At 40.7% G+C, this 23,049-nt stretch overlaps 1 protein-coding gene across 1 annotated transcript in view; it reads left to right on the top strand.

The window, feature by feature from the left end:
* SLC35F1 (solute carrier family 35 member F1) overlaps positions 1-13,028 on the top strand; it is a 412,454-nt gene extending 399,426 nt beyond the window's left edge. Inside the window, exon 8 of the mRNA XM_065888978.1 lies at positions 12,804-13,028. Coding sequence (XP_065745050.1) covers positions 12,804-13,028 — 225 coding nt within the window. The remainder of the gene's footprint in view (positions 1-12,803) is intronic.
* Positions 13,029-23,049: the final 10,021 nt, after the last annotated feature.

The following is a 23,049-nucleotide window of genomic DNA, read 5'->3' as shown; positions in this document are numbered from 1 at the left end:
ATGCTAGTGCTATAGAAGGTGTTAAGAGTAAATCCTCTCCATTAAAAAGATGATATGTGACAATAGGACAATAAACGCACCATGAGAAATGCTTAGAAGAGAATCACATACTCTCAGAACAGTCAGCTTCAGTAATTGAGATTCTTAATTTCTCTCTTCTTCGCTCCCCACGTTTACTCCATCAGCAAATTCTATCCATCCTCCGACAAAATAGATCCCCTTCTGTTTCTACTGCCGTCATCTTGGTTCAGAATACAACCATCTCTCACTTAGACCACTTCAATAGTCTCTTGGTCTTTCTGCTTCCACGTATTCCTCTTGTCAATGAAACAATGTTGCCTGCCCTATCCGAAAACAAAGGATGTTGCATCACATCACAGTCATCACATTACAGCCACGGGACTCAGGATAGAAACAGGATGAACCTAGAAGTCAGCCACTGCAGCCACCCCCCACGGTGCACTCTGAGGAGACCCAGGGTGAGAAAGTACAGGACACTGGCCCCAGATAGCTGGGGTGCATATCAAAGGAACGATTTCAGTGAGCCCAGACTCTTGCATCTTTCCATACACAGAAAAGTGCTAACTCCCTTAACTTGAGATGTCTGTTTTCTGTAATTAATAGTAATCTTTTGATGTTCCAACTACCTGGTCTTTGTTGCAAAAACTCCTATATATCCTGGCTCTTCCCTTAGCTCTTCAGAGCAGTCCCTCAGAGCTGTCTGAGAGGCTGCATCCTGGGTTTAAGTGCTCAGTTTTGTCCGCCAAAGAAACATAATTCTCAACTTTTAGGTGGTGTGTTTTGGTTTTTTTTAGTTGACAGTCTCTACAGTTAATCACCCACCAGCAGCCCGGGTGATCCTTTTAAAACACCAATCAGATTATGTTCTCTTCTTCTGAATACCCTTTTCTAACTTCTTTCTCACTGCATTTTGAGCAAAATTTAGATGCCCTGCTGACCTCTAAGGGCCTGACAACTTTCCTGAGTGCCTATGTCCTATGGCTCTATTGACTGAAAAAAATGCACCACCTAAAAGTTGAGAGTTATATTTTATTCGACATTCTTAGGACTTCAAGCCTGGGAGACAGCATCTCAGATAAATGCTGAGAAAACTGTTCCAAAGAGGAAGGGGGGATATAGGAGTTTTTGCAACAACAGCAGTCTTTCCCAAAGTCGTATTACAGATTAAGTGCTTCAAGTTAGTTTTAGTCTGTCTCCCACGATAGACTGGAAGCTGGGAACAGAGTTATATCCATTTTATTTGTCACCGTACCCCCAGCACATTATGAATAATAGGAACTCGGTCAGCATTTCTTGAAGGGATGGATATGATATTTAGGGGGATAATATAGGGTCTCAGATCATGGTTAAGCTCAGTTATTAAATGAATAATTACTGAGCTATTAGTTACTGCGTCTATTACTAATAGTTACTGAGTCTATTAGTTTCATAGGGCTGCTGTAACAGATTACCACAAACTTTGGTGGCTTGAAACAAACAGACATTTGTTCTCTCACAGTTCTGGGGTCAGAAGTTCGAAATCAGTTTCACTGAGCCAAGACTAAGGTTCAGCAGAGCCATGTTCCAACTCGAGGCTCTAGGCTCTAGAGAATCTGTTCTTTCTTCCAGCTTTTGTTGCTGCCAGCATTCCTTGGCCTGTGGCTCTATCACTCCAGTCTTTAAGGCCAGCATCTTCAAATCTCTCTTCTCTGTCTTCACATCCCCTTCTTCTCTGTGAGTCTAAAACCTTCCTCTGCTCCCTCTTGTAAGATACATGTGACTGCATTTCAGGCCCACCTGAATAACCCAGATGTATTAGTCTGCTCTGGCCACCATAACAAAATACCATAAGCTGGGTGGCTTGGACAACAGAAATTTGTCACACATTTGAAGGCTGGAAGTCCCAGATCAGAGTCCAGCAGGGTTCAGTTTCTGGTGAGGGCTCTCTTCCTGGCTTGCAGACGACTGCCTTCTCACATCTTCGCATGGCCTTTCCTCCGTGTGTACACATGAGGGGGGGCGCAGGGCAGTGGGAGAGAGAGCTCTCTGATCTCTTTTCATAAGGACACTAGTCCACCTTTATGACCTCATTTAACTTTAATTACCTTAATGGAGGCCCCATCTCTAAATACAGATACATTGGGGGTCATGGCTTCAATATACAAATTTGTTGGGGAGGGGTACACAATTCAGTCCATAGCACCCAGGATAATATGTCATCTCAAACTCCTTAATCACATCTGCAAAGACCCTTTTTCCAAATAGGGTAACCAACATTCACAGGTTCCAGGGATTAGGATGTGAATGTACTTTGAGGTCCACTTTAAAGCCTAGCACAATGAGGAAGCAAAATTAATTGCTAAACTTACATATACTCAGGGCTGCTCAAACGTGATTTGTGTCAATGGGGAGCAGTTGCTCAAAATTAATAAACAAGGTAAAGCAGAATAGGAACTGATGAGGACTTATATAATTATCATTGTAAGAAAACTCAAGATAAATATGTCCAGACACTGAGCCTATAAGCCAGGGGGTTATTATTTGCATTGCCAAAAAAGCCTTCCTCTCCAGATGGATTGATTGTCTCTTAAGTTGCCAGTTCTATAAATGCATTTTCAGTTCAACTTGATTTATGCTGAAGTTTTCAGAGAGGGCTATTGAGGAAGGTTTTTTATATCTATCTTTGCTTTAGCATTTACTTCTTGTGATATAAAGATAACAATATAGCTGACATTTATTGAACATTTACTATGTGCCAAGAACTGCACCAAAAGTTTTATACATGCATTTCATTTAATGCTCACAAAAGTCCCATATGGCAGGTACTATTATTATCCTTTGTTAACTGATACATGACCAGAGGTATAGAGAAGTAAGGAACTTGTCCAAGACCGTAGCAAGGAGGTGGCAAACAGGTATGCAAACCCCAGCATTCTGACTCTAGAGCTTGTACTGTGACCCACCACTTGATATTGCCTGGAAAATATCATTAAACACTCCATTTCTAAAACTTGCCATGGAGAGAAATTGTTACGAAAGTTTATATCAGCATCTAGCCCTTTAATATAACAGATTTTTGTGTTGTTAATAGTCAGGGTTATCCAGAGAAATAGAACCAATAGGGTGTGTGTGTGTGTGTGTGTGTGTGTGTGTGTGTGTGTGTGTATCTATCTTTATCTCTATCACTACATAGTCCTATCTATCCATCTTCCAATCTAGAGCTAGAGAGATAGAGAGATGGATTTATTTTAAGGAAGTGTCACATGTGATTGTAGAGGCTGGCAAGCTTGAAATCTGGAGGGCAGCCTGGCAGGCTGGAGTCCCAGGGAAGAATTGGTGTTGCAGCTTGAGTCCAAAGGCAGAATTGCTTCTTCCTTGGGGACCTCAGTCTTTTTCTCTTAAGCCCATCAACTGATTGAATGAAGCCCATCCACATTATGGAGGGTAATCTGCTTTACTCAGAGTCCACTGAGTTAAATGTTAATTTCATCTAAAAAATATCTTCACAGCAACCTCCAGACTGATGTTTGACCAAATATCTAGGCACTATGACTTAGCCACGCTGACACATAAAATTGACTGTCACAGGTCTACGTCTTCTCAACCCGGCACCCATATACACATCTCCTTAACTCATACTTAATCTCAAAATAAAGACAATAAGAAGATGGTACTTTTGCCCAACCTGATACAACTAGCCTGCACACAACTGGAAACACACTAATCTTTTCCCTAGAAAAGGATGCAAACATCTTGGGGGATGTTCACTCTTCTCCTTGATGTCCTGTAACTTAAATACTATGGTGTAAAATCAATACATCTTATCTGATAAGGGGATAAGAGAAGGGAGAAAACAAAGATATTTTATACACACACACTGACAACCATATTAATAACAAGATAAGGAGTAAATACTCGTGACAATTACAGTCCTCATTTCTGTAACTGGTCATGCTGCTGTAGCTGGTACTTATAACTACCTTCTTCCAGTACCCGTTCTCTACTCCACTTGTCGTCAGCGAGTACCTCAGCCAACCACGTGGTTCTTTACCTGGTGGGGTGACCCAGCCTTCATTCCTAAAGAGTCCGAGCCATTAGTATTCCTGCCTGGATTGGGTTGTTGAAGGTTTCCATTGACTTCAATCACAGGCCATGGTAATACAAAGAGATGCCTAGGAGATCTGTAATCCAGACGTTCTCTTACCTCCATCATGAAGTAGCAGCACAATTTCCCCTTGGTAACCGAGGCTGACCACCCCAGCACAGTGACAAGAACTCCCTTCTTTGTTCATTGAGAAGCACGAAGAGCCCAAAGTGGCTGGGTGCCGATCTTAACTTTCACTTCGGTGGAATCATTGTGTGTCTCCTGGTGAAAATGTTCCTCCCTTTGGAACTAAGACTCTTAGATCAGCAGAGCATAAGGTTGCAGTGACAGGAAGCAAAATTTTACCAGTGGATCACTAGGAAAAAGTGAATGGTGCCACTCCCGTTTCCATCTCTTGATTCCACTGTAATGGAACAGATGTTCTTTGAGGTGTACTGAGCTGCAATACTATCACTCCCATAAATTAAGATCCTTCACCTGCTTTAAAATTCAGTCCCTTGCAAAATCACTCCAGCCCAGTGTGTACCCCTGTGTTGTGTAGAGAGAAAGTAGATCTCATGTGGTGCAAGAGTCCAAACATGAGAGTGAAGGCCACTGCTCGGTGTACCTCACACACAGATGTTATCCTTCCTTGACTAGTGATAATAAGAACCAGTCGTGGGAAGGAGACATACATGAGCCATCGAATGGCCTTTGTTGTAAGTGAGCCTATAATTAAACATTCCCACAGACTAGCCCCCTTTTATTCCACTTCCGGCTTGGCTATGAAGGTCTTTTGCTGGACGGCAGAGAATAGAAATCTGCATGAACGAGGATTTCTAACAATTCATCAAACCAAGTGAAAAGGTCTGTTTGTCATATGAAAGATAGTGGCAGGAATCCATTTTTAGCTCCTTGTTGCTGTACTCATGTGTGAAATTACCACAGGGGAAGATACTTGCCTGTAAAAGAACCCTTATTGGCCTTAGATGTGATTGGCTGCACAGAATATACTGCCAGATGAATTGGTTTTGCAAACCAAACAGAAGGCCTCATAAACTGAACTCAGATGGCAAGGGGGACGTAGCCTTGCCCCGAGTGACAGTGTCAGGCCACGGAGAGGCAAAGGCCCTGGTTGCTGCTTCTCTCCTTAACAGTATGATATTTGGAGGATAAGTTGTTTCCCAAGTTTTTAAATCTTAGTGATATCTTGGTTTTCTGATATGGATTGAGAGACCATTTGGCATTTGGACTAAGGTACTCATTGATTTATTTTCTGTCTCAATTAGATTAGCATGAATTTGGGATTATTTCCTCTCTCCTAATTGGAGAAAGAATGTGGAAGGAGGCGTGGAGGTCAGTATTCTTAGTCCCTAAAAACAACCAATTTCAGTGTCTGTCGATAGATTGTGTGCCATGCCCACATTTGATATTTTCCATGCTATGACTTAGGAAAAAGAAATATTGCACTATTTAGCCAGAGAAATTTAGCCCCTTTTTATTTTCTTAAAAACAAAAAAGCATGAAGAAAAAAGAGGAGGAAGAGAAATAAGAGGAGATAAGACTAGGAGACAAAGCAATAATGAGGCAGGTCCAAAGAATTTGAAAAAGCTTGGGCCTCTGAGGGGAATTTATTTCCAGTTCAGTAAACTCAGAAGCAGAACTTTTGCATTTTTAATGCCCTTAAAAGTGATAAAAATGATCTTGTTAGGTTAGTGCAGAGCCAAAATTAGGAGGTCAGGTACCAACTTGTTTATGTTGATGTTTCTGTGGAGTCAGGTCTGTCTAGTCTCCTTGCCCTGAATAGCAATTGACTCAGATTCAGCAGCAATAGATCAGGACCAGGCAGAGCCTTTTGTCACAGGATCCCACCCAGGCCACAGCTTACAGCCTGCCCAGCAATGACCAGCTTCCTCTGGTCTTCTTCCTCTGGTCTTCTTCTCCCCACCATTCCATTCCCAGGTTCAAGGTGTGGTCCACAGCCCTCTTATACTCACACGGCTGCTGAGAGACGTGTTTTCATTGGTGAGCTGTCCTCTCCCTCCCGGCCCAGGACACTCAGCAGACTGGCTGTGATCCACAGGGTCCACCTTTCAACCCACATATCAAGTGGGGACCCAAGAGACCTTGGGGACCCAAGAGACCTTGGGCTCCCCTTTTAGTTACAAAATCCAATTTTACCTACCCATAATATTTGGACTTAAAAACTCCACGATGGCAGCATTATCTTTAATTATGATTCATTCTTTTTTTTTTGAAGAATTAATGGATTGATTCTTTTTTTTAATTTATTTATTTTTGGCTGTGTTGGGTCTTCATTGCTGCGCGTGGGCTTTCTCTAGTTGCGGTGAGCAGGGGATACTTTTCATTGCGGTGCTAGGGCTTCTCATTGCTGTGGCTCCTCTTGTTGCGGAGCATGGGCTGTAGGCATGTGGACTTCAGTAGTTGTGGCTCCTGGGCTCAGTACTTGTGGCATGCGGGCTCTAGAGCTCAGGCTCAGTAGTTGTGGCACCTGGGCTTAGCTGCTCCGCGGCATGTGGGATCTTCCTGGACCAGGGCTTGAACCCGTGTCGCCTGCATTGGCAGGTGGATTCTTAACCACTGCGCCACCAGGGACGTCCCATGATTCATTCTTTTAATTGGTATTTTGCTTAACTTTGTCACTGATGTGTCTTTAAATTACCCTGGTACCTAAGATCTCCAAACTGTGTAATCTGATTCTGTTTGAAACAGAATTGGGCTTATTTATCCCTTTTAGTCTAGAAATCTTGGTTAGATGTGCCAGTTGATTTGGCTTTATACGTGCATTTTATATCATGGAATGTGGTAGTATAGGGGAGAAGATACTTTGTTTTTCACTGCAGAGTATTCAGGACAGTTTCCCAAATTTAATTAAAAGTCTAATTTTTCCTAGGCATAACTTGCTGCTGAAATTGCCAGGCCAGTCCCTCTACATGGAAATTCTTCCCAGCAGCTCTTGAACCTCACCTTTACCAGCCTGTGCATATAACCTTGGGAATGACCAGTCACTGCTTTCATGGTTCTTCTTACCCATGATTGCATTGACTTCTGAAGCAACTGCTAAATTTGTAGACTCCCAGACTCTACCTTCTTAGATGTTTTCTGCTAAAGAGTTTAAAATGTGGAAAGGTTTGATTACATCTGTGTCTGTTTAAAAGAATAAAATTGAATAAGAACTAGAAAGGAAATCATTATTGTGGCCACATGTCCTTTGTATACGTGAAATCCTTCCACGTCAAAAGCCATGTCTTAAGGCAAATTAGAAATATCCTTGAATTCATTTCTGAGAAGCTTCCTTATGCAGTTGAGAGACCAGTTTCAACTCCTTTGCTCACCTGCTATACATGAGAAGCCTTCAGGGGTGGTGTTCTTTCAGGCTACTCAGCTTCTCTCAAGAAAAGTTCAGAAGGCGGATCCTATCAGGTCAGCAGTAGTAGCTCATAGACGTGTGTGTGTGTGTGTGTGTGTGTGTGTGTGTGTGTGTGTGTGTGTCCACTAAAAGAGAGAGACAGAGAGAAAAATACATGCTGGGTAAATTTAGAAAAGAATTATACAGGGGAAGGGGACTCTCCAAGTTTTTCAGTCCTGTTTCCTCCTAGCTATTGAGAAATTTTCGTTGCCTGTATCTTCTTTCTAATTTGACCTTATTTTCTCCCTCCTTCCAATTGTATTTTCTCTGAGCTTCCTCAGCTCTCCAAGTTAGACCTAAATTGGATTTAAATCTAAATCTCCCCTTCTTCTCAGACAACTTCAGGAGCTTTACCCAAGTCTCAGTCCCCTGAACCCCACTTTCCTAGGAAACCCACCAACTGCTCTTTTCCATGTCTTTCTTCCACCTCTCACAAGCGACATCGTTTCTGATTCCAACGAACCTTTGTTTTTTTTGGTGACAGAACTGCCATACATCTCTCTTTAAGAACTAAGAGAATCTTTTAACTTTTCATTACCTATTAAATCAAAATTAGTTCTGGTCATTAATAGGCCCAAGTGGAGTCACTGAGCAAAAGCAGCCAGTCTAACATCAGGAACCTTGTAAGAGCCATGTCACACAGAGGCATACACCGTAAAAGGCCTCTTTTAACGTGCCCTCTCCGGGAAAGAAGGAAAAACCAGGCCCTCCATGTAGAGGCAGTTCACATTCAGTGAAAGTAGAGCTTTAACCCACAGTCACTTCATGCCCTACCTCACGCCTCTCTGCGGTTGCCCACGTTCTCCTCTGCTTACCCCTGCCATCTTTTAGTCAACCCAAAAAAGAATACCTCCCTTAAAAACTGCCCTCTTCCCCACATAGTATAGTTGATATATTTATAAATATACTTTGAAATGGCTTTCAAACCATGTGGTTTTCTACTTGTCTAGATTTAGGCCCATTAAAGTCATTCGTTTATTAAAACTCGACTTAGATGTTTAATACCAAAACTAGAATGAAAATTTGGTCTGTCCCTAACTGATGTGCTGAATGTCCCATTAGCTAACTAGTAATTATATTGAGATGCCAGCTGGCTAAGAGCTAGGTTTCATCCCTAGTTGGAGGTTAAAGAGCTTGGTACAGATTTATCATCAGTCTTCCAAGCCACCCCATTCTGAATAATGGCTCGTGTCCCAGTCATTTTGCTTTAAGCAACACGCAGACGTTCTCCTTATGTACAGCAACTGCTTTCTGATCCTTGCTAGCAGTGAGGCCCGTCAAGATGGAAAAAGGCAAGAGAAAAGTCAGTAGTGTGTAGAGTGGGGTAGTGAGAAAGGGTGCATCCTTTTTCAGCTTCTCAAAATTACAAGTCAGATAAAATGCAGGCAAAAGTGCAGCACCGAACACACAGTATCTTCTGATGGGCTACAGTTGACTGTGGTGAGGACCACGGAGTACACTTCAGACAGCAGCCCGTATTCTTAAAGGGAGGCAGCAAACCTCTACCTGAAACTCACCTTATCTGTCACCGGGAGATGGCTTTCCAGGAACTAGGCATGAGTATTTCTTTGCAGTAAACAAATTAAGCAGCCTAGAATATACAGAATTTTTGTTTGATTGATTGTTTTTTTTAAATAATTGCCCTGTCAGGATAAGTGCAGCTTCCAGAACTGAGGGTCATCCGATTAGTTACCCCTGTTAAATTTTCTTTTTTCTTGTCAATCTATAAAGAGGAGAAAAGTGAAACTTTTTCTTACTTTTTAAAATACAAAGCCTTTCTGTAATTATTTTTAACATTCAATATTTCTCCAGATTAATCTAATGCTTGCGTTACTGCTCCCATTTTGGGTTTGCGTGTTAAATGAAAACTTTCTCTACCGACTATTAATAAAACCCCTTGGGTGACTTCCAAGATGACTCTGTCATATAAAATTCCATTCTGTCTGTATTTTGAACAATTTTAGAGTGAGTTCTGTATGATTAAATGGAAATGCATTGTACGTAAGGTATGTGTTGTCATTCTAAAGCTGTGTCCCAGGAAAACAGTTTGTAGTGGTTTTATCACTCAACTTGATAGTTCCATGCCCCAGAAATGATTGATTCAGGTATTATTTTTTACACTGACAAAGGCATTAGCTTTACAAAAAATGGCTATTAAAATCTCTGTCATATTGATCAAGTCAGAATATAGGAGCCAAAATTAGAAATTGAGGGGAATTCAAATCCTTCTCATACCCTGTATCAGATCCTTTCCTGTCTCTACATTATTTCAGTTGCCAAATCCTGTCCACCCCAAGTTTATGGAACTTCCTCTGCCAGTCCTCTGGTCAGCAGCCTACAATCTTCTACCCAGGCTCTTGCCTTCTACATTGCTCCTCCCAATTCATCATCACTCTCCTCTAACTGATCACAGGTTTGAAGATGACTTTTGGAGTCAATGATTAAGGATCAGTGCTATGACTTCCCTTTCAAGGAGTCTTTGTTTAGCATTTTATGTATGAGCGATGACGTTGGATTGAGTTGAAAGCTAAAACATTTGAAATACACTATTGGTACAGGCTGATTTTTTAATGGTTTCTTTCCTTATTATGAAACTTTAATTAAATTCATTCAAAATGTAAACAAAGAGCAAATAACACTTAGTAGATGCCTACACTATGCCAGGCTCTGCACTTGACACCGGTCAAGAAAGACAGAGTCCCGTAGTCAAGGAACTATAGGAGAAAGGCAATTTCATCAATGATTATATAAGAGTATTGTAACAGTCTTATATGTAAGGTCATTGATGATAAGATAGTGCTGTAATAATAATAACAATGGAGCCAATGTATGTTGAACACTCACTGCAAGGTAGGCAGTAGGATGAGTGCTTCACGTGCTTTACCTAATTTTATCTTTATAACAACTCTATAGAGTAGGTACAATTATTATCCCCACTGTACTGATAAGGAAACTTGGACCTTGAAAAAAGTTGTCCACAATGACAGCCAGAGAGGAGTGGGGCTAGATTTGAATCCTGTTTGTGGTTATAATGCAGTTCTGATCTCAGAGCCCCATTCTTTTTTTTTTTTTTTTTTAATTTTATTTATTTATGGCTATGTTGGGTCTTCGTTTCTTTGCGAGGGCTTTCTCTAGTTGTGGCAAGTGCGGGCCACTCTTCATCACGGTGCACGGGCCTCTCACTATCGCGGCCTCTCTTGTTGCGGAGCACAGGCTCCAGATGTGCAGGCTCAGTAATTGTGGCACACGGGCCTAGTTGCTCTGCGGCATGTGGGATCTTCCCAGACCAGGGCTCGAACCCGTGTCGCCTGCATTGGTAGGCAGATTCTCAACCACTGCGCCACCAGGGAAGCCCCCAGAGCCCCCATTCTTAATCTCTCGGCCTTCATCTGCTGCAACAGGGGCGGCCTCACACCCAAGACCTGAAAAGTTCTCACTGGAAACTGGAGGTGCGTGAGGGGATTTTTGAAAATGAGAGTCATTAACAAAATATTTGAAATGTTGCTCATGTTAGGAACAAACTCATTTCATTTGCCAAAGTTTCAGGTAAAGGATGAAGCTCTTGCATGTAGAACTTCAGGAAGCAAATCTGGGGGTAAATAAGTTTTCTGAGATCATATACAGCAGTCCTGAGTTAGTGGTTTTCTTTTGCTACCATTTTGTTTGACAAACAAATTCATAAAGAAAAAAATTATTTTCACTGGGAAAAACTGAATTAATCAAGCTAATTAAGTGAAGCTGTTACAAGCTGAGTCTAGTATACAAATCCATCTGAGAAGGTATTATCATATGAGTGTGAAGGATAAAGGACTTGTAGGACAGGGTGAGGAGTGCTGTAGAAAATCAGAAAGTGATCTTTAGTCTTAACTACCTTGCTGCTGCTGCTAAAGAAAGAGACAGAGAGACAGAGCGGTAAAAAAAACAAAAAACAAAACATCATAGCAGGAACTTTTAACCACAGGAATATTTTTTCTAAGTGCCATTTTCAAAACCGCCTTTCCTATTATTAAGCATAATAGCCACCTTTTAACTCTTTATTATAACATTGCAACTTAACTTTATAGACTCTCTGGATCCTTTTCCTGTTTTCCTTTCTTCCAGCTTCCAATTAATTTTTGTCTTTTTTTTTTTTTTTTTACCAGTTTTTAGTTCTTTGACAGTATGAGCATAAAAAATAAAATAGGAAAATCAAATTGATCCTTTTTTCCCAATGGATGCAAGATGTAGTCAAGACTTGGGACAACAGCTGTCAACTACAATGGGAGTTGGTAGGCCATAAGTGCATTGCCTTGTTTTAATCTATCTGTACCTCTGTTTCTCCACTGAGACTATTAAGTCCTTGATGGTAAGGACCGTATGTTTTCATTTCTCTTTCCCCAGCACATAGTTCAAAGTTTAATACAGAGAAGACATAGAAGAAAACTATTGGTTGAACGAAGGAGTGAATGAATGAATGAAACAACAGAAATGGCAACACTCATACTGTTACCTCCCTCTCCCCCACTAACTAACTACTCAAGTAATTCCAGAATAACTACTCAAGAAGGCCCAGAAGGTGTAGTTTTTTTCAAAAACATATGTAAATTCTCGGGGAAGTTGTATACACCAATATTTTCTTTTTTTTTTCACCACAAAACTCTATATGAGTTGTTGAGCAGTAGTTTAGGAACAGAACACTATATATCCATCCCTATTTGGTTTTGTTTTTAGATTAATGGAGCAAGAATGAAATGTTATACTATTTCTTTCTATCCAAGGATAATCTAATCTTGCAAAGACAGTTACCAAAGTCAATAACAATTCCTACTCAGAAGACAAATAGTGTCTGAATTGGATTAAGGTGAAACAAAAGTGCCTGATGCAGCTGTGTCAGTGAGGGACTCAGTGTTTATGGCTTCATTACAACCTTAAGTGGAATATCTCTATTTCTTCCGTGTTTAATGAAGTCACAAACAACCAACTCTTTGTTGAGTGATATTGGAGAGTATTTGCTTTTAACTTGTATTTTAATTCGTGATTAACTAACTCTCTCTCACATCAGGTACTCAGAGATGGGTGCTTTAGGGAATATTAGCTGAGTGTTCCTCTGTGTTAGCCACAGAGTCAAGAAAAAAGATAAGGAGAGTCAGTAAGACCAAGACAGGGTAGAAGAGAACATTCACCTTCCATCAAGATCCTTGGCCGACTCATCAAGCTGCCTGTCACGGCTCCGCTCCCGTCTCTGTGCCTCATTCATGGGTAAGTGCTTCTGCTCTGGCCGCTAAGTGACTTGGCTGTTGTGTTGTTTAGTTTTCAGGACTTTATCTCCTGTCTTTCTTCACCATCCTCCTCGGCCTGGTGCTCTACTCCTCCACCTCCACATACATAGCCCAGGACCCCCGCGTTTACAAGCAGTTCCGCAATCCTTCGGGACCCGTCGTGGACTTACCAGCCACAGCTCAGGTGGAGCCTTCAGTCACCTATACCAGCCTGGGCCAGGAGACTGAAGACGAGCCCCACGTTCGTGTGGCCTAGGACGACACCCTCCCAGCCCACTGAGGACACCTCCGCGGCCGTGTGTCCGCCCGTCATCTCTGTTTTGTACATAGAGAAAGGTATTTATTAGGTGCGGTTTACACAGGTGGACTGCAAGGTAGCGAATCTGAAAGCCTGTAAAAGGCATAAGCTAAACATCCCTGGAGACACGGGCTCTGATCCACCTGACCTGGGGAGATGCCTAGCTAGTGTGTATCCGGGTCACAACCCCCCTGCATTAATTACTGTGAAAATGTTTGAATCAAAAGCAAGTATTATTGTTTGTATTATTACGGTTACTGTTACTACACCGACTTCCAGGAGGAGCTTTTGTACTCCTGATGGGAACTCTCACCAGACCCACTCACATGTAGTTAACATCAACCCCACTTTTCTATGGCGAGTCACTTTTTAAGAATCACACTTTATTTTTGTGCGCAGTCTCTGAGTGCTGCATGCCACAGGAGCTCCACCCTATGGCGCTTCCTTATCCTAGGGACCTGGGGGCTCGCAGTTTCCTCTGTTACCTGTTGGATTGCCTGCTCAATACGTATTTTGTGCTGTGACCCTTGTGGGGAGTGGCAACAGACCATATAATTCTCTATTCTAGGAATAGATATAAAACAAACATTTTAGCCTTTTTATATTTCAGTCTCTGATTCCTCCAGGCCATTGCCTTTCTGTTGTGCCACAAGATTCTGCTAATCAAGTCCCTGTAATAACAGGATAAGGAAAGTTCCGTTTCTGCGGCTTATGGGAAACCCCAGAAATAATATTATTTGTGCTTAGGGCAATACATTTTTTTAATCTTTCTGCTCCTCCCTATGTTCCCTCTTCAAAAAATATATTGGTTTTCCTTTTTCCCCCTAGATTCCTTTAGTGATAATATGGAAATCAATCAAGGCATTGGAAAAAGCCATGGTCCTCTGCCCTCTTGTGTGACACCCTTTTTGAAATACACCAGCATGGGAAATTACCTTTACTGTGGAGTGTCATTGGTTGTTTGGCCTCCCAACAAAGTCAGGGTGCTGGTGTGGAACAGTCTCTGACGAGAGTTTGATTGAACTGGCCATTTTGTAGTGGTAAAAATGCCACCAATGAAAAAGTCTGGCACTGTGGTCATATTTGGCATCCATTCAATAGCGGAATATATCACACAACATCCTTATGGGTACAGAGAATATTACAGGGTCCTGATAAGGCTTTGAGGGGTGTGTCACCGGTCTAATTTTGTTGCCCTTAAAATAGCCCTTTCTTCAAACACAGAAAATCAAGAAACACCACAAACCTCTATGATTTACAATAGATTCTACATGTCAGTATGTGCAATAGTCTTTACCTTTGGCTGGCTTCAATACGATTCGAAAAGATCCTCGATAGAGTTACAGGGTTTGTAAAGGGAAAATAAATGTTTGGGGCAATTCAAATCAATACATCTTAAGCAAGCAAAGCAAAACATCAGAGGGGTCTCTGTAAGGTAGAGAACAGATCGCAGCTTAGTCAGGATTTCCGTAGTAGCCTGAACAAGGCCTAAATACGGCTGGCAGAAGCATCCCATGCTGTCCGCCAGCACCCATGTGACACTTCTGCCTGCCCTCTACCCCAGGACAGGTAGTCCTGCCCTTGGAGTTGGAGCAGACAAACTATCTTTTCTGACATGCAGATTTTATGCTCATCTCTGTTCAATCCCCTTAGAAACACGTTTTATTTTCAGTGAAAAAAAAAAAATCACCATTAAAGCTATATCAAGTTAAAAGAGCTTTGCCAATGTTTGCTCTCAGCTACCTTTTAAACCAATTAAATACCTTTCTCTGAATATTTTGTCCATTCAGATCTGAAGACCTTTAAAGACTGTGGTTTTATTTTTGTGTTTACATTCCTTTGGTTTGCATAATTTGCTTGATTTATTGCATTCTTAGTATTTATTTTAAGCCAAATGTTTTAGTCTTTTTTATTCATTTTTATGACACTAATTTGTAGACGCTTAGTAAAGTCTTATGAGAAATAAGTGGATGAAAGTATTTCCAAGTCGACTCGGTGGACTGGGAATTCTTTTCAAATTTAAATTTCAAAAGGGTTTGCAAATCAGTGGATGGCTACAAGTTGCCATCTGAATTATTTTCTAGGATATTTTAATTGACTCCACTGTATGGAAACCAAGTGTGAATGTTAAGGTGAATTCACTGTATACCCGTTACCACCCAATGTCCTTGTACACAAGATTTTCATGTCACTGGGGTAGCTCACTGTGTTGGTTCTTCTCCATTTAGAAAGGCTGATAACGTACTGAATTGTCTGAGATCAGGAGTTCCAGACTGACCCTTCTGGGAAAAAAGAAAATAGCATGAAACAAACTCTTTTTCCGTGTCAAAACATCGATCCTTTGGGAGTGGGGTGGGAAATGGGGGTAGGACATCATAAACTCTAGCTGTTTGAGTTTCTGAAAGTTCATAACCTCAGTAGACACCAGCAAAAATTTCAGCTTTTCAGTCCACCACCAACCACTCTCTCCTCCACAAATGAGACTTTAGCAATTTGTCTAGAATTTGGTTGGGTAAGCAAACCTTAGCTCTCCTAAGTGGTGGTCCTCACTTACTCAATGACAACTTGCACTGGGGATACTGCTCGCCTTGGTCACACTTTCCCACAGCTCCGAACTCTGAAATACACAACCAGGTAGAACAAGCAATGGACAAATTTGCACCACTGTGCCCCATGAAAATGTTTCAATGTTTAGTTTAGGTATTGCTAACTTGTGCTATTAACCTTTTGACAAGCAGTGTAGTATTGTTTGTTTTGGGTTTGTTTTTGATTTGTAACCATTTAGTAGTCCCCAGCTAGCTACCAGTACAGATTTTACCCCATGGGTAGGATTCTACTGTCAAGCCACGTAACAAAGCACACTAATCCAGACACTGCAAATGGAAAATATGAACCAAAAAGGAAATTGACACCGATAAGTTGAACAAACTCTCCATTTTTGATATTTGCATGCTCCCCTATGGACTGGCTGTGGCAATGTAATGCCTGTATAATGTTTTCAAATAAAAATAAATGCTTTATGAAAGCACAGAGTTCTTGGTTTTCTTGAGTGTTTGTCTGCACTATGACAACCAGGGAAGCAGTTCCTGTGGGATGCTAGAAATAGCAACGAAAGTAGATAGCAGGGTACATGTCAAAATAAAAACCAGAAAGAAAATATTTCCAAATTAGGAAGGGCACAGTTGGTCTCAGAGCTGTAGCTTTGAAAAGCCAAATTAAACACATTTGTAATTTGCAAAATTAATTATTTATCTAGGTACTTAAGGAGGCTCTGGGGCTACAACCTCCAAGCCCACATTTAAAACACATGTAGGACAATTATAAATTTACCCCCAAGAAACAATTTCTCATAAAGAAGAAAGTTTTGTGTAAGCTGCCCTCGGCACAACGCCAGACACAAAGAAAGAGCATTAACATTTATAAAGCAGGACTGTTTGTGTTTCTGCTCTGAACTTACATAGCATCTTGTCATGGTCACTTCTCCACTAACTGCAGTCACCCAGTAATTTTAAGTACCGAGAAACGATTGTATATAAATTTACATGTTCTTGTCATTTATGTTCATAATCAGACCTCAAAAATTAAATGAGCTAAAAAGACTGTGTGTCCGAGTTATATATTTAAAATCTTAAAAGAAAAACAGTCACTTTTCAAGGAAAAAAAGGAGCGAGCAGTGGCACACAGCCTTTATACAGGGCTCTTAAGTAGAGATCCGTTGTGACCTGCTTTTATAAGTAGAACAGTCCTGCACTTCACATAAATAATTTGTTTAAACAGCGTGATTCAGTTTAAAACAAGTTTTTTCCTTGAGAAATGTAACTCTTTCTCTAAAGTATTGTTTATTTTTCTTTAGTAAACTCTTTGATCATAGATGAAATACAGTTGAACTTCAACTCAGTCTGTGTCTAAGTGTCCAACAATTCTAAATTATTGGAGTCCACACAGTATACCTAATAAACATATATGTCATGTTTAGTTTGTCTTCCCAGTGAATTATCATTTTCTTAAGAGAAAGAATTGGGTTTCCTAAATGCTTGGAAGTTCTTGCAAAGGGAAGCTAAGGCAGTACTTGAATGGTTTTTGTGATTATTAGCATGAAGAAAAAGAGAAACAAGTAAAATTCAGCAAGTGAGCTGTAAGTACTGTATTGTCTTGATGTTCCATAGGAAAACAAATTGAATATCTGCAGTAATAGGGACTGAAATCAAATCCAGCTGATCTATTTTCAGGCCCCACGAAACACCTTGCTCATGGAAGGCTCTCACATCTTTTTTTTTTAATGGAATCTAACTTCTAAATCAGAAATACAAAGTACAAGCCTAAGATATTCTATTACAAAATATTCCCCTTTTCCTTCTACAACTAAGTACTTTTTTCTGTAAAATTCCTGTTCTTGGAAAGAAAGGCATCACGAGGTCCAATTAAACCACCCTTGAATTTTTTAACAAACCCTTAAAATGTCAGTCTACTCCTTCAGGTTGACCCTGGGATAAAAAACAACAAAGTGAAGTTCTTTTTTCACTTACAAATAGTGTTTTTGAATGCATAACATTGTTTCTTAATTATGTACACTGATCTTTCTTTTTTCTTTCTTCTCTTCCTTTTTTCTTCGATTTTTTAAATTTCTTTTTCTTTTTTCTTTCTGTGAACATAAACAGAGGACTCATTCTGGGCCACCTACTCAGTCTCTGTCCTTTATTCTCTATGTGGTCAAAAACGTTTAATTCAAAAAAAATTATAATACAGCTGGAAAGCCCCACACCTACCAGATGGCCTTTCATTAGTGCCTGAAAGGACAAGGCATTGTGTGTCACTTTTTAGACAGCCAGGCAAGTCGCCTCCAAACGACACTGCAACCTGATTAACAGGGAAAACTAATGATCAGAGTGGGGAGGTCCCTGCGAATAGACTAAAATCAGGGGCTTCCATCTGGATAGACAAAGGCCTGGTGTAATATGACTAAATCAATAAAAGCATGAAAACGAGCTTGTTCACCAGGCCTCAGCGTTAGAGCTGGGAACCATCCCATAATGCTTGAAGGATAATTTCAGGATGGATAAAGATAAATATTACTTTTTACACAACGGGGAGTAATCTTCCTGAACTCATTACCCCACAGTGATCGCACTGGCTGAGAATGTGTTATGTCACCACATAGATGAGAATGCTACAATCAGGCAGTAAATAGGCTGTGTAATTCATTATCCAGTCCGTCAAGCAGGCACTCAGTAATTATGCCTGGACAACAGGTCCATAGACTCAGTCTGTTGCAGGCGAGCCTGGCTGTGTGGTCACACTGGCTTTAAGAGGCATTACACCAGCACATCCCCGACCCTGGGAATTTGGCAGCACTGTGGATAGCTATGTCTTTGGGCCGCTAGATGTCGCTGTCTGAGGTTAAAACAGGATGACCACCTGCCTGCAGTGGTGAGGCTGTTATTGGATTCTCCACTCCTGGGGGGCAGCCCCGGTCTAGGTTCTCATCTTACTGTTCAGGCTTCCTCCTCCCAACGTCTGAGGTCAGGGGTGGTGAAGTGAGAGAAGTTCCAGTGGTAACATCTCGAATATCTTCACCACGGTGTCATTGCTAAATGTGTAAAAAAGTAAAAGAGCAAGAGAGAAACGTGAGGCTAAAGGAAGCAGTATTGCTGGAATTATTCAGAAGTAAATTACACTCGAGGGCAACACACCCATCCATTTCAAGAAATGCTGAGTGACAGACAAATGTGTGCATGCATGAATTCCTCATGGGAGGAAGAAGTAGATCCCCAGGTGCTGAAGAGCACATGCCTCGTGGCGGTGGGTCAAAAGCCTGCACCTGACATTTCCCCCAACAGTGTCCACAAATGCCATTTCTGGGATTTGGGGCTAAAAGGTTGAAACACGGGGTGATACCTACTTTTGTGCAATGTTGGGTCTTATTCCTGCCTTTCTTGCCCTTGTCTTTGTAGGTAGGTGAGGAGAATTACTTCCATAGTACCTGAAGAGGTTTGATAAATTTTAAGTAGTAGTAATAATTGCAGTTTCACAGATGGTTGGCCACTTGCCAATTTCACAGTAAACTAGAAAAGCAGTTAAGAAAATCTGCTTGTTCTTAAAATGACTACTTTTCTAAATGAAATTATTAAAGAGGGAGGAAATGGGCTAATCACTGGAATAATCAAAACAGTCTCACTGAATGGACTTGAGGACACGGGGAGGGGGAAGGGTACGCTGGGACAAAGTGAGAGAGTGACATGGACATATATACACTACCACATGTAAAGTAGATAGCTAGTGAGAAACAGCCGCATAGCACAGGGAGATCAGCGTGGTGCTTTGTGACCACCTAGAGGGGTGGGATAGGGAGGGTGGGAGGGAGGCTCAAGAGGAAGGGGATATGGGGATATATGTGTATGTATAGCTGATTCACTTTGTTATAAAGCAGAAACTAACACACCATTGTAAAGCACTTATATTCCAATAAAGATGTTTAAAAAAAGTCTCATTATGGGACTCCCTGTGAGCTTTTGTTTGAATTCTCTAATACAGTTTTGGGCATTAAATAGGATTTTAAAAGCTAAATAGGTCACTCATGCATAAATGGTTGAGTGAATCACATAACTGCTTTATGGGCCCCATGATTCTGCCTATCAGGCTGCATTTTAATTAAAAGGAAAGTTGTCAGGGATAGAGGACAACTTAATGTGAGGAGTTTGGTGTCGTAGTTGAAGACTGAGACTTCACTTGACATTCAGTTTTCAATTCATAATTATGACCTCCAAACAACTGTGAAGTTCATCTTCATTTCAGTCACAAGCTTAGACACAGAATTTGAGAGCTAGCGGGAACACTGGTGACCATTCCGTTCAAAATCTCAAGTCATGTCATGGCATCTAAGGGTGGAGATGGTTTAGTTGAAGAAAAGCTGTTTAGCCTGGAGAAGCTATAGCCTTGTTCATCACTGGCAAAATGTGGTAGATAACAATATAGTGTGTGGTACTTCTGTAAAAGAGGCTGCTCTGTGATCACCAGAAACCAGTGTCAGAGAGCTAATGCAGATGCTTCCCGTTAAGGGGCGGGGCAGCTTGTTAGGCAGCTTGGATAAATGGTCCTTAGGAGGATCCCTATTTCCAACCAACTCCGGAAGTGGAATCCCAAAAAGAAAAGAAAGGAAAAGCACCCAGTACATGCCCAAGCTAGACTGCCTTTGCCCTTTGGATTGAATCCATCCAGCCGAATACACAGACGGGAAATTCTCCATCTGCTACTCCTATTCAACATACAAGTGTAAGAGGGGTCCTTGGGACTGGCTTTGCCTGTGATACTCCCAAAACCAGACGAACTACTTAGAGCTGCAATGGTCTATCTGCAACTGCTGTGCCAGAGTTGAGAGCTCACTGCTTCCCTGGGGGGATTTCCAACTCCCAGACACCCACTAGCCCTCACTCCTATATTCTCCAATGACCTGGCAGGTCAGCATCACTAGTGAGGCCACCACCCTTGGGAAACAAGTTACCTGCCATTGAATGAAGACCTGACTGCATTCAAAGGTGAAGAAGCTTCTATTTTCCTCCTTATCAGCACAACAGAAAAAACTCGGTCCAGTGGCCCCTAGAATACAAGGATGGGGGGAAATAAAAGTCATTGAACAAGGGATCATGGTAACTGAAGCTTTCAATTTTTTTAAGCAAAATTTGCCCCTGTCTGCCCGGAGGCACCAGAGTCTCTTTAGAGCCCTCAGGGCTCTGTGGGATCACCACCCTCTACTCCTGGGTTAATGGGGTGAAAACACCCTTTTACTATTTCTCCTGTGGTTGGTCAAATGGATTGCTTCTGTTCATAATACAATCTCCTTTCCTTGATTCTTGACATTGTAAAGGAATAGATTTTTATGTACTAATGTAATTTTGATTATTTACATTATCATGATAAAGTAGAAAGTCTTCTTTAGGGTACAACGTAATTCCCATCTGTTTCTAATGTGATTGTACCAGCATCCGAGTTTTGGCATCACACTACTTCTGTCTACTCCTCCTGAAGTGACTGACCTAGCTTCACGGCAGCATCCACGTCTGCTGCCATCTTCTTAGCTTGGTCTTTCTACTTCATTAATTCATTCTTGCTCACTGCTTCTTTGAGAATTTCAGGAAAATGGTTTTCTTCACTTTAGAACTCAACTGTATTTGATCTTCTGTCTTTAAAATCATTTAAGAAAAGGACAAAACTCTACAGAGCATGAATGATTGTATCTCAGATACTGTGCCTAGGCTATATGCACATTTGCTTCAAAAGTTAGAATAGAATTAGATTTTTTAACATCACACTGCATGTTCATTAAATGAAAATAGTCTAGGTCCTAAATTACAATGATTTAAAAATTGCATATTTTTAATTTAAAATTATTATTTTTCTAATGTCCTTACCTGTCAATACCATACATCAAGATTCCCATATTAGCAAAACACTGAAATGTTTTACTGCTGGTAGAGTTGGTTTATGCCATCCATCCTGCAGAATGAACTTATTTTCCTCAATTTCTCTTTCTCTTGAATTTTCACATCCAACATTTAAAAAAAAATTTTTTACACTATTCTTTTATTCATCCAATGAAACGTTCTTGAGAGGAAGTTGTGACCAAGAAGATAATGTGGAGATAATAATATATAGCAAATAATTCAGTGTTATCCGTATGACTAAGAACTAAAAGGTTTTCTTGTCTTATACACTTTATCCTTAGAAGAACAGAGTAATAAGTAAAAGTATTAATATTGGAGTTGAAAATCTAAAAAATAAGGCAATAAATGTAGGCCCCCCAAAATCAAACTAAATAAAAGTTTTGGTGAAAGTCAGATGTTTTGCTCCAATCCAGATTCTGCCTTTAATTGGCCCATTTGCAGCAAATGGACAGATGTAAACAGGACTCCTGACAGGCCTAGTTCATCTCACATGTTCAGCCAAGGTAAAAAAACAGGTGCCGGCAAAACTTTGTGCCTACAAAGAGGCCAAGTCAAGACACAGTAAGATCAACATAATAAAGGCCATATATGACAAACTCACAGCCAACATTGTTCTCAATGGTGAAAAACTGAAACTATTTCCTCTAAGATCAGGAACAAGACAAGGTTGCCCACTCTCACCACTATTATTCAACATAGTTTTGGAAGTTTTAGCCACAGCAATCAGAGACGAAAAAGAAATAAAAGGAAACCAAACAGGAAAAGAAGAAGTAAAGCTGTCACTGTTTGCAGGTGACATGATACTATATATAGAGAATCCTAAAAACGCTACCAGAAAACTACTAGAGCTAATCAGTGAATGTGGTAAAGTAGCAGGATACAAAATTAATGCAGAGAAATCTCTTGCATTCCTATACCCCAAAGATGAAAAATCTGAAAGAGAAATTAAGGAAACACTCCCATTTGCCATTGCAACAAAAAGAATAAAAAATCTAGGAATAAACCTACCTAAGGAGACAAAAGACCTATATGCAGAAAACTATAAGCCACTGGTGAAAGAAATTAAAGATGATACAGAGAGATAGAGAGATACACCATGTTCTTGGATTGGAAGAATCAACATTGTGAAAATGACTCTACTACCCAAAGCATCTACAGATTCAAGGCAATCCCTATCAAACTACCAATGGCATTTTTCACAGAACTAGAACGAAAACTTTCACAATTTGTATGGAAACACAAAAGACCCAAATTGCCAAAGCAATCTTGAGAAAGAAAAACGGAGCTGGAGGAATCAGGCTCCCAAACTTCAGAGTATACTACAAAGCTATGGTAATCAAGGCAGTATGGTACTGGCACAGAAACAGAAATATAGATCAATGGAACAGGATACAAAGCCCAGAGATAAACCCATGCACATATGGTCACCTTATTTTTGATAAAGGTGGCAAGAATATACAATGGAGAAAAGACAGCCTCTTCAAGAAGCAGTGCTGGGAAAACTGGGCAGCTACATGTAAAAGAATGAAATTAGAACACTC

This window comes from Phocoena phocoena, chromosome 12, assembly GCF_963924675.1.
Source record: "Phocoena phocoena chromosome 12, mPhoPho1.1, whole genome shotgun sequence".
Lineage (NCBI taxonomy): Eukaryota > Metazoa > Chordata > Mammalia > Artiodactyla > Phocoenidae > Phocoena > Phocoena phocoena.
This window is presented reverse-complemented; position numbering and strand designations above follow the sequence as displayed.